Source organism: Dreissena polymorpha, chromosome 1 (genome assembly GCF_020536995.1).
Source record: "Dreissena polymorpha isolate Duluth1 chromosome 1, UMN_Dpol_1.0, whole genome shotgun sequence".
Lineage (NCBI taxonomy): Eukaryota > Metazoa > Mollusca > Bivalvia > Myida > Dreissenidae > Dreissena > Dreissena polymorpha.
The window spans coordinates 11,197,166-11,210,485 of NC_068355.1; the positions used below are offsets into that span (position 1 = coordinate 11,197,166).

Below are 13,320 nucleotides of genomic sequence, written 5' to 3' on the forward strand. Positions count from 1 at the left end.
ATACTGTACTTATGTGACCTCATGTCCTAAGTGTCATAAATGCTGGTTTCAACACCTTGGAAAAAGTACGAGGACTGCTAGACAAACCCATAACTAGCACACAGAACTGATATTTTTTATTCTTAAACCAAAACCACAGTAACTTCCTATCTTGTTCTGCTACATTTATGGAATAGAATGTATCTGCAAGATCTACCGAGCCGAACCAACAATCTTTCCTCATTGACGTAACAGCAGTATTCAATGTTTCCATCTTAAAATGTATGTTATCTAAGTATTGCTTATTAAACGGCTTTAGGTTTAAGATTATCCTTATCTTTCCATTGTCTTTAGGTCTATAGAAAATGTTTGAAATTATTTCACCAGGTTCATTTTGAGGTGTTACTGTTTCTATTATTTTTGATTCTAAGAATTTTTCTATTTCTAACTGGATTAAGCATTCCTCTTCTGTAGTGAATTTATATGGTCTGGGAATATTAATCTGTATTGGTGTTCCGTTCACTTTAAGGCGATAGTTTTCTATAGAATTTAATACCCAATTATCTGAAGTAATATTTTGGCATTGTTGTATTGCATGTTTTGTTTTACCGGCCAAAAAGTTTTCTTTCGTATTGCGTAGATAACAAACAGTGTAACCCACATTTATTACTGTCCTTGATGTTGCCCCTGATGTTGCCCTTGTTGTTGGTAAGGCCTTTTGAATGGAATAGTTTTCGGGAATCTCTGGTTGGCATGGCCTAAAAAAGGCCTCCTTGTGAAAGTTGATTGTTTTACGCTTGAGTATGTTATGTTGATTTTGTTGGTTGATTGCTGTTTGTTTGTTTCCTCAAGCTTGTTGCCAAAAAGTAGCTCTGATGTTGACTCTAGGTTGGCAATGGATTTGTATTTGGGGGTTAATTCCTTCTTAATTCTTTCCCTCCTGGAGTGGATGTTTTCCGCAATGGAGGATGTCAGCAATTTTTTTTCCCTGCGAGCCACATGCTTCTTGGTCATCTGTTGATTTACGTTTTAAAATGTTTACGTCGTTTTTTAGTTCAACCATCGTTTTATTTATCTCCCCGACTGACTTCGCAATTTGCGAGAATACTTCAATTCGCTGTTCTTATTCATATCTAGAACTTCTTGCCCCCTATTTGAAGTGGACTTTTCCATGATTTGTTTGTGCTTCTTAGGGGCCTCCAACGGGGTTTCGACATTGTATCAGGCAACGAGTTTGTTGCAATTTTGGGCCTATAAATAAAATTGATCGTATGATTAGCTTTAATCAATGAAAAACTAAACACTGATTTTAATTCGAGTGTTTAAACTAAGCTGGTTATCTGTATTGTGATAACAAAATAATTTTTGACTGGGTTTTACCCATATTATAAATAGAATTCCCATTCTGCTCAAGAGGTAAAGCTTGCAATAACAGCCATTATTGAGCGTATGTAAAACACAATTGCTTAGCGTGACCAGCGAGTTGTTTCAGCCCCTTTTATGCAAACGGCAATAATCAGAGCGTATGTAAAACATCCCTCACGGACATTGTCCATTCTCTTACTCGTAATTAGTTTGAGATTAAAATGCGTTTCACGCGTGTTTACCATATTCACTTGGTTTTACCCAAGGAAGGTATTGCCTTTCAGGCTACCATCCTAAATTGGATGGATATATTGTTGCGCTTGGATTTAAAATCAAATTGGATTTCATCCTGAATAATGCCTTTCAGGCTGGAATCTAGGTCATCTTTGATTCTTGTTACTCGCCTCGACGTAAGTTGAATCAGCTTAATATTATGTTTCTATTTGACAAATCTAAAAATAACTGACGCAAATGTTCGCTTATAATGATTTTGATGCTAATGTATCAATTTACCCGGTGTTATCCGTGTCAATCTCACTGAATTTAATTTTTTAAAGATCTCTAATAAAATTTCTGACTTCGTGCTGCTGATAAGCCTTCGTCCTGGTAATTCGGCTGCGGAAGCTGCGTCATCTCTCGTGTGGGGCCCATTAAGGGAGTTATGCAGAAGATGAAATTTCACAATACATGGTTAAGTTCCAATCAACAAAATTAAAACTTTACTCTCATTTTTTTCATGAAGTTGGTATTTGAAATAAATAAACACAATTAAAAGAAATCAGCATGTGTTTTGAAGACAAAATCAGGTCTCAAAATAACCATCATAACTCTGCAGTGATTTCCATGACCATGAAGATCTGCAGCACAGCAGTACTGCTATTCAAGATACATTAACCCAACACTGACCTTACACCCTATCTCAATAAATATGCTTAAACATGTCCACAAGAAAAAGTGAATACAGAATAAGAAATGGCCCTAATATATACAAATAGAAATCATGATAATAAGGAGAGCTAAAATGAACTTATCCTGGAAAGGCCAATTCAGAAAAACTCAATACAACCTCGGTACAAACATAATAATTCTGGAAAGTTTTATCCACAAATGGCAGTTTAAATCCTAACATAAAGATTTTTAAAAGATGGCCCAACTTTGTTTGTATGTGAAGATAAAAAAAAAATTCCCAAAAGCTTAGTAGGCTTATTATAAATGCCAACTTGTCATAAAATACTTCTGAGTGTGATAAATTTGTTTAGGATCTATCAATTTGTCTTAGACATGAAGGTGCTGGAAAAAATTTTAGACAACAATATACATGGAAATGCCATGAACCCAGGTCTGCAAGCTTTAACGTATTAATGCTATTAATAGTTGCTAAAAAAGTACAACTATCGATCTTTGATAATGAATACACAGTTTGTGTAAGTCTATCAATTTGTGTCTGAACAACTTGTACACTTCAATATCATAAGAATTAAGTCATTGCTGAAATAGCAACTAAACTATGTAAAGAAAATAAGGCTATTTACACAATAAAAAACTGTTATGGTTACTAAACAATATCAGATAGGACCATGTTGCTATGGCAACACACCAATATTTATTCTAAATATGTTGCTTTGGCCACCATTCATTAATAAATAGAACCATAGTGTCATTCACAAAACATGGTAAACCATGTTTATTTGACTGTGAACTGTCATAGTAGTTCATGGCAACACAAAAAAAATCAAGTATTGCCCTATTGCTTAAGAAACCCTAAATATCAAATATGACCTTGTGGTTTGGAACTTTGCTACAAAATCAATCATGACCTATTTGCCATGACAACCTACATTGTCAAATATGACCCTGTAATTATGCAAACATAAAATACTATATATGTGGAACCAAAACTATGAAAAACAGTATCAAAATAGATCATGATGCAATGGAAACTTACAACACCAAGCATATGACACTTAAACTAAAACAAACATTATCAACACATTCCTGTTGTTGCAGCAATTGAAAAACACTCAATATTTAAAGTGGTTCTTCGGCAAGCACTATGTTATATTTAGATACTGTTGATATGGCAACCCAAACAATATCAAATACAACAAGAGCACCGCATAACCGGTGCCACCGCTCAGCTGCGAAAGCTTGTCAGAATTTTTTTTTTTTTTAGAGGTCACAGTGACCTTGACCTTTGACCTAGTGACCCAAAATTGGGTGTGGTGTGTAGAACTCATCAAGGTGCGTCTACATATAAAGTTTCAAAATTGTAGTGGAAGCACTTTGATTTTAGAGCCAATGTTAAGGTTTTAGCACAACGCCTACGGCGGACGGCTGACGGCAGACGACGAGCTGGCTATGACAATACCTCGGGTTTTCTCCGAAAACAGCCGAGCTAAAAATGTTATTATGATGACCAATCAATTTAAAATCAAACCTGTGCAGGAAGTGTTCCACTTCTGGACTGATCATCGTTCGCTCGGAGCTCATTGCCAAGCCCAGCACCACCACCGCCAGGACTCCTGACATTTTACACCAGACCTCCACTGAAAATAGCATTCAAAAGAAATTGTATCAATTTTAATTATGCAAACACAATATTTAAACATTCTTATTTATGTTATGGTGGTTTTCCGGAAAAGAAGATGCCAATTTTCAAAATATATATACAGTTTTAACCTTCATTTTATGCCAAAACTATTATTAGAATTCAAATTATTAGTTAATCTACCACGTCTTGACACCCTTTTTCTGCATAGCTGTTTAACCCAGTTTTCACCTTTTTTGACCTTTATAACAGCCAATAAAACGTTGGAGACATTTCCCCACAGTAGATACTATTGGAATGGCCAATTTTAATGGCAAATTATAGGGACACTGTATTTCATTTTGAAACAAATTGGTAACCTAATGTTGAGCATGAAACAATTGGATCTCAATACAGAAATAAATAGCATGTACAACCATTTTACACTAAACGCTTCAAATAATTAGTTTGTGCGCCTGTCCTTTTTCATCAGCCAATTCATTCCTACTTTTAGGCTGTTTCCAAAATTTCAAGATTATTTTCATTTTGCATTATGTTCTCCAATATTTTTTATAACATGGAATTATTGCTATTCCTCTGTGTTCCCTACCCTGATGAAATTACTAAAAGTGATGTTATATATTTATGTAATGTAATACAAATATGTAAACTTATTGGGATATGCATAAGCCAGCGTCTCAGTACAAACCTTGCGTACTTTCTTAAAATGTCATACATTCCATCTCACAGGAGAGCAAGGTCAAGGTCAACAGTCGGACAGCCTGTCTGGACGTCGTCAATCAAATTCAGAATATGTTACTGATGTGTGTCCGTTTGCATTTCATTACATAGTCTGGCACCAATTCTCTTTCCAAAGGAATGCAATCTGATTTCTAATTTACAAACGCTATGTGATATTAATGTGTCATTTAAATGTATGGAAAGAAAACTGCGTCAAAATCAAATGCTTATATACCACATATTTCCGAATATATAAGAACTTAATGTTAGATACATAAAAGGCTATTTGAGGGCACATACAATAATATGATTTGATGATTTATCATTTATATCTACATATTCAAGTTTTCATTTTGAATATATTTTCATCATACCTCTAAACTGACCTGACACAAAAGTTAATGATGTTTTATTTCATGTAAGTCAATCGTTGGAGGTTTGCGCTATTTTGCGGAAACAAATAATAATATTGTTTTGTACTGGCAGGCTTGACAAAAATGGCAAGAGATGCTGCTTGGCACATATACAACTACTCATAAGTAACCTATATGTATGAAATAGGGACATCTACTGTCATGGTTTATATGCTGCCAATACCAGAATATATAAGTAAGCAGAAGTGTATAGTAAATGTGATATGAACTATATATACAATAATATATAAACTGTAACAGGGTTCATACAGATTTTCTTGAATGAAATTCAAGCACTTTTTAAGCACTTTTCAAGGGGAAAAAATCCAAATTCAAGCACTTTTTTAGTCCGACATACTGAAAAATGTATATTATTTTAGTTTCCCATACTGACAACATTTTTCGATAAATTGGTCCCTTCTTGCTTAACATTCTTTGTAACTTACAACAGTCTGCACTACCCTGGTACCGTAACAACTGTTTTAATCAAAAGTAAGATATTTCATTATGATATAGTACCGTAATTGACCAAAGGCATTACACATACCAAAACAAAACCCGTTATTTGTATTGAATATGTATTCTTAATGTTCACTCTTCTGGTGGCTTTACAACGCGGATTCCCCCATACTAGACATCTCTATATCTGTTCTGCATACTTAGAATTGGCGTTGTCAATAACGCAAGGGTACTTCAAAACCAACCCTTTCTGAAAAATGCACTTATTCACTGGCATATTTCAACTTGTCAGCACCGTAATGGCATAATGCATACAAAAAAAACAAAGTAGACGAATTGGCGACAGATGAGTAGTAGTTACCTCCCTTACATTATAAAACCCGTACTGATCCAGTACCTGCTAGTAGAAACAGATCCGAACTGTCATAAATCTGGAAAAAAACTACGACTTCAGACTCATGGAAAAGACATGAAAATATGTATTTTTACCCTTCGTACAGGCACCGTGTACTTAAACAAACGCCACTCGCTGCGGTGTTCATCACTGTGTTAGCTTACCAATATGAACCCCGCGATGAGTGTTCAGATCAAATGTCGTGGGGCCGTTTTCCATAAGACGAACACCGTGAATCACCGCAGACCCATAATACACTGTAAATCCAATAGAGCGCGGTCAATGGGGTCCAAGCCGCGAAACAGCGTTATAAACGGATCCGCGTTATAAGTTTTGAGCTCATTTACTGCAGGGCGCTATAAAAAAAAAAGTATAGTATAGCCTATAATATAGGTCATGTATATTGCCATGCTGTGTTGTCATCCGCAAATACATGCATATAAACCGAATCGTATCAATAATAGTATACATACCGCTTTTCTTATGTGCACATTTATCCGATAATCAGGGATCAAGCAACTAGGCGATTTGGGCGATTATATCGCCGTGGCTTCCTTTTAATCGCCCGGATCAAAAGCACCGGCGATATCACTTCGCCCTAAAATCTGGCAATTATCATATCTGCAGCGCTATCTAAGTGGCTTCTGTTTATTACCGAATACACGCCAAAGTCAATCAACTGACTGAATGGACGAAACTCTGCCCCATGGCATAGTAAATTACCTATTGAAAATTGATAAGCAACAATTCACAGCGCTCGTCATTCGGGTATTTGGCAGTAATCTCTTGACCAAGCAGAGTGAAATACTGAAGCGTGTAAGTGTTACGAACGGTGTTTTAACTGCTGTTGTCAAGTTTTATGGGGGTTATTATCGGATGAACGGCACCTTTATGATAGTGATAAGCAATAAATAAAGTAACACTGTGACAAACTCTCACCATGATAAAAAATTATAACGATTATTAGGGCCGCTATTTCTTTACCATTTAATCAATAGTGACTGTCAATACCACAGGCCTGGCAAAAGCATTTAACATAACAATTTCTCCACAAAAACACATGAAATCTTGTTTCAAAACGAATTTGTGAGCATTTCTGTTTAATAGTTTCATTATTATAATATTTTGGGAAAGGTAAAGTTTGATTAAGAAACCAACAATGTCGGAAATAAAAAGTATACCATTCACTCGTTGTACTATATTTCGAATATGTTAAAAATTCGGACATTTAAAGATAGGGACATTTATGTGTTGGTTTGTTGTTGATCGTTTGTAAAACTATGTTTATGATATTTCAAGCAACTAGAATGGATGGTAGCAATTATCTGGGCCTTTCTGTCAAGAAATATGCGTGAAAAACATTCATTTATTTGAGCCTAGAGATCATCCACCACTTACAGAAAACATTTTAACAACAGAAGCTGTCAAAGCTGATGTATATCATGTCCAAATGACCAAATACAACTGTTTAACAATATGAAGTGAGATGCTTTATTTTCTGATGTTTTCTTGTTCCCTTTCAAATGATGTAAATTGGTGTGATTCTATGTTTAAAATTAAATAGTTAATTTTGAAACATTTATGCAGCATACTGTTACATTGATGTTAACATTATTATATTATTTTGGTTATCTGTGTTGTTTATCAAGATGAAAAAAAGTTATTTTAATACAAATAAAGCTTATTAAGACTTATGAAGGTATGACTTATGAAGGTACTTATAATTTTTATTTATTACCATACTTTTTCAAGTGATAATACAGTCAATGACATTAATATAATGTAGTAAGGTTTCTTTTATTAATTGTCCTAAATGATTGTTCATATGAATAAGGTTGGAATAACAGACAGTTTTCACACTGCGTAAAGTGGCAACAACTTTTTCTGGGCCAGTGAAACCCCTGGGTCATGGTTCACAATGGTCCATTGATGATCGCAAAAGATCCACTTCTCCCTAAAACTGCCTCACTTCTCCCTCTCCAGAGCTGAGGGAGAAGTGACTTCTCCCAAAAATTGGAGTCTAGCTTGATCCCCGATAATCCAATAAAATTGCAACATAACCTAAAAAATAATAATCTTGAACATTAATGACAATATATGTTTAAGAAATTCGTAAACACAACCGTACGCATATGCCATTTTCAGAAGTGTTAAGAGTACAGTGCATTATGGGTCAGAGCTTTCATTGGACGATCGACTTTAAATTTAGATTGAATGCAATACGATACATGTACAAAGAAATGTTTTATTGCATCATACGCATTCAAAAAACGTGTTTCCCGGGGACTTTCTGATAGCGCGCAAAAATGAAAGTGAAACTCTGTTAACAATTACCGGTACACTGAGTTTGCATGTAAATAAATCGTCTGGATTATTTAATTTCTCATGCACAAACTGAAAGATTAAATGACATAATACTAGAATGATAATGAAATGACAGAAAAAGTTGTTTTATACAGTGGGCAGTATATTTCACAGCCGCTCATTTAAGATAGTCAAACTGCAACCATATCAAAGTAAGAATGTTTTAATCGTTTTGAATAACTTTAATTGTATAACTATCCCGCTTGCACTTAACTTATGGAAATTATCGCACCGAACCGCTCTGATGAGGAATACATGTAATAAACACTGACAAGCGAGTTTTTCACACCTTTATTGACATTACACAACAGATTAACACCAATTAGCTGTCGGTGTTGTTGACCCTTGAAGCGATTATAATCGGTTCAACGGACGGTTGAATAAAGCCATTAACATGTGATTGCCGCCAGCTTTGAATTGTCTGAAAATACATGAAGTTGCATAATACGGATTTGAATCAGAAATCAAATGGAAGGTTGGAGAAAAAATGGGATTCAAGCACTCCCAGCGTTATATTGGATTCAGCTTTATAACGGAGCGCGTTATATTGGAGTTACAGTGTATATACCGCCGTGTTCATTGTGTTCGCTTAAAATAAAATAATTCAACATAAACATATTGTATTGATCCCTTTCATTTAAAAGTGATAATGAATAATGTATTTCACACCCATGCCCATAACAGTGTTTTTTGTCTTATAAAATGCCGCATATAAAAGAAAACAGTGTTCGCACCTAGCTGTAGGATACCGCACCTGGCGGAGTGTTAATTGAGTGTTTGATTATTCAATTTACAGTTTGAAGCCAAGGAGAACTCATAACTGATTGTAGTTATCGTATTATCGCGAGTCGCCAGATTTCCCGATACATACGTTTCAACTGTCTCAATCGCATACATGCAACTTCTCCCATCTTTATCCATTACTCAATAATCCCATATAAGCCCGATTTCAATTTTTAAAATCAAATTATGGGTGGGTAATATAGACGATATGAGTCATAAACACAAAGGTTTGCAATTTTCGTAAGTATAAAATGAATTTCCTCATATGATTCTATTTAAAGATTTTTGATGAAATAAGCGCCCAATCAGGACAGTTGTATTGCAACATGTGTAAATCATCTGACACGGTTTGCACGCATCGTGTACAGCTATTTTAGGTTACAACTTCTACATGAAATAAATGAATTTCTTAATGTTCTAATAAAAAGCGCGCGAAAATTGGCATGGGTCAGATAGGAGGAGCGATCAATATCATCGGATCGATATGACGTGAAATTATCTGAAAGCTAAATAATGAAAAATAATGAAACTGTTTTTAACATTTTTAATTGTTGTTATTTCATTTTCAAGCACTTTTCCAGCCAAATTCAAGCACTTTTAAAGCACTTTTCAAGGCTATGGTTGAAAATAAGCACTTTTAAGCACTCCAGATCGTTTTTAAGCACTTTTCAAGATAAACCTTGATTTTCAAGCACTTTTCAAGGTCTGTGCGAACCCTGTGTAAGGACAAGAACTAAAATAAATTAAAATGTAATGCACTGCATAACAAACATTTCATGAGGTGGATAATCAACAAACAACACACACAAAAAGCACTCAAAAAACTCTGCTTTTAATTTAATTATCTCAAAATATAAATGTTCAACTTTTATTTTCACGATCAGAATGTACACTGAATATCTTTTTAAAGATATCTTGTGTTGTTTATAATAGTATATTAATTTAGAGACTTAAACAACAGAGCTGGAACATAATTATTTGATAATTACCTTATTGATCATATTTATAATTCAGTCAATAAACTTTTCAGTCATTTTTGTTTATGTATACTTTTTGACGATGCTGCTTCAGCGAAGCAGCTCGTCTAAGTTATCTTACCATGAAAAAATTCTTTACAATGGCGACCTTAATGTAAAAGACGGAGCCAGTCCCATTGAGTTAGCTAAATTTTCTCAATTGGCATACCTCTCTGATTATCATTGATAACGGTACAAGCCAGATTTTTTGTTTGTACCCAAACATTTTTGTACCGTTTTTTTTTGTTCCCATTTTGTACCCAAATTTTTTTTCGTACCCATTTCATTTTTCGTACCCAAATTGTTTTTCATACCCAAATTGTTTACCTACCCAAACTTTTTTACCCATACCCCGGGTACTTTGAAGTATACTTTACTGTACACCAATTTTCAAATGATACTTTTGGGTACCCCGGTACACTTTCAGGTGCCCCATCTTTCCCAATAAAAAATTGTTTACCATATTTTGTTTGTACCCAAAAGTTTTGGTACACATTTTTTTCGTACCCAATGTTTTTGGCACCCAAATTTTTTTCATACCCAATGTTTTTTAGTTTTTCTGACCCAAATTTGTTTTCGTACCCAAATTTTTGTTGGCATATATTTTCATTCCCAAAATTTTCATATTCGATTTTTTTTTGTACCCAAAATATTCGTACCCACATTTTTTTTCTGGCCACATTTTTTTTCGTACCCATATGTGAAAAATGTGGAAGAAAATTTTGGGTACAAACAAAAATTTGGGTACAAAAATTTTGGATACTACGAAACAAGAGATTGCCAAGCAATATGGTCCCCTACCAGTGAAACTCCACAATTGTCAGAATTTTTTTTATATATATTTGTTGCCATATCAATCAGAATTATTGACGTAGGAACAAAATGAAATGACGTGCATAATCTCCATATTGCCATCTATCCATGTTTTAAGTCTCATGAAAAAATATGAAGAACTTTTAAAGTTATCGCAGGATCCAGAAAAGTGTGACGGACAGACTGACAGGCAGACAGACAGAGTGCAAACCATAAGTCCCCACCAGTTTCACCTGTAGGGGACAAAAAAAAGCCAAAATAGCCTCTTGTTCTTAAATAAGTTTTACAAACACCTGTGGATTGTCTAAAAGTCCATGTACACTGCAGCTTTGCCAAATCTTAAATTAAGGATGTGGTTTAAATGACAGGCAATAAAAATTACACAATTGTGGTGATGTAGATAAACTTAAATTGATGCTTTTATATCCATCCTCTTCAAAAGCATCGTCAGACCAGTACTGTCAGTACTTTGATTGTATTCTGCAATAATTAATTTTATACTACTTATAAGTGAATGCATTTACACAGAAAATACTGCGTAGACATTATTTCACAATATGCGTGTCAATCTGTAGGGAATCCTGACATTATTTTATCAGCTTTTAAGCAAATTGCCCGTTCACTTCCTGTGCAAATGGCTTAAAAGATGCCAACATAGATACTAATGTTAAAGCAAATTAATGTCAAAAAAGAGATATTTTTAACTGTAGCAAATGAAGAGGAATCCAACCATAAATATGATGGCATTTAATGATACACTGTACAATTTGATTGAGTGTATTGTGATAATGGGTCTGGTGCCATATACAGCAGGCATAGTTCCAGACCAGCCTGCACATGCAAGCAGTCAAGTCTGGCGCTATCCTGTCTGCTTATGAGACCTGCAGGAAACCTTTCTTGCCTTACAGTGGAAAGCGGTGCCCCTGACCAGACTGCCCTATTGCGCAGGTTGGTGCGGAGCTATGCTGGCTGCATATGGCATAAGTCCCATTTTTGCAAGATGCGGCTCTTTCTTTGTTTACTTTATTTATCATGCAGAAACATGTTACAAGGGTTGCACATACATTTAAGTTAATAAATATTAACAGATTGAGGTGGTATATCTTATCCATTAAGTTAATTTATATTTTTTCCGAGTAAAATGGATATCCCAGGCATTTAATCTTTGTTAAGAGAGCATTCTCAACAAAGACAGAAACTTACCTCTAGGTGTGTAACCAATGAATTTGGAGGAGTTTCAGCCTAAGTACATGTGTACAGTTTGGTTAGAAAAACGGGTTGATATTGTCATACTTCGTAATAATATTCCAATTAATACATTGAATAATTGCTAAGCAATAATTATGATTTGTAAGAGTAAAAATTATAATGTTTTTCACTTATGTACAGTACAATTAATAACTTAAATAACAACTAGAATGATCAGGTGCAAATCTGTCAAAATCTGAATGGGGGATATCATGATTGTCAATGGGGGACATTATGATTGTCAATGGGGGATATCATGATTGTCAATATGGGGGATATCATGATTGTCAATGAGGAATATCATGATTGTCAATGGGGGATATCATGATTGTCAATGGGGGATATCATGATTGTCAATGGGGGACATCATGATTGTCAATGGGGGATATCATGATTGTCAATGGGGGATATCATGATTGTCAATGGGGGATATCATGATTGTCAATGGGGGATATCATGATTGTCAATGGGGGACATCATGATTGTCAATGGGGGATATCATGATTGTCAATATGGGGGATATCATGATTGTCAATATGGGGGATATCATGATTGTCAATGGGAGATATCATGATTGTCAATGGGGAATATCATGATTGTCAATGGGGGATATCATGATTGTCAATGGGGGATATCATGATTGTCAATGGCGGATATCATGATTGTCAATGGCGGATATCATGATTATCAATGTGGGATATCATGATTGTCAATGGGGGATATCATGATTGTCAATGGCGGATATCATGATTGTCAATGGCGGATATCATGATTGTCAATGGGGGATATCATGATTGTCAATGGGGGATATCATGATTGTCAATGGGGGATATCATGATTGTCAATGGGGGACATCATGATTGTCAATATGGGGGATATCATGATTGTCAATGGGGGATATCATGATTGTCAATGGGGGATATAATGATTGTCAATAAAGTTTGTGAATTGTTTGCTGTTTTGTTATTCTTTAGAAATTCTTGAGAATTTGAAAACAGTGTTTTTATTCACATTTAAGTACTTATAAAGATATTTATTCTGACAACTTGCTTAAATAATTGTTTTTCAGAATATTTTAGGAGAGAAACTTAAAAGTGAAATTACAGTTTGTCAACCAGTTCCGGATAATCATCAGTTCCGATTAATTTGTATATAATTTTCCATAATGCCCCAATAAAAACAAAATGACAAGACTGTCTACGTTATACATTAGGTAAA

The 13,320-nt window shown here is 34.8% G+C and overlaps 1 protein-coding gene across 1 annotated transcript in view; it reads right to left on the reverse strand.

Moving 5' to 3' along the window:
- LOC127871046 (sodium/hydrogen exchanger 10-like) overlaps nucleotides 1-13,320 on the reverse strand; it is a 257,467-nt gene that overhangs the window by 192,763 nt on the left and 51,384 nt on the right. Inside the window, exon 6 of the mRNA XM_052413666.1 lies at nucleotides 3,782-3,890. Coding sequence (XP_052269626.1) covers nucleotides 3,782-3,890 — 109 coding nt within the window. The remainder of the gene's footprint in view (nucleotides 1-3,781; nucleotides 3,891-13,320) is intronic.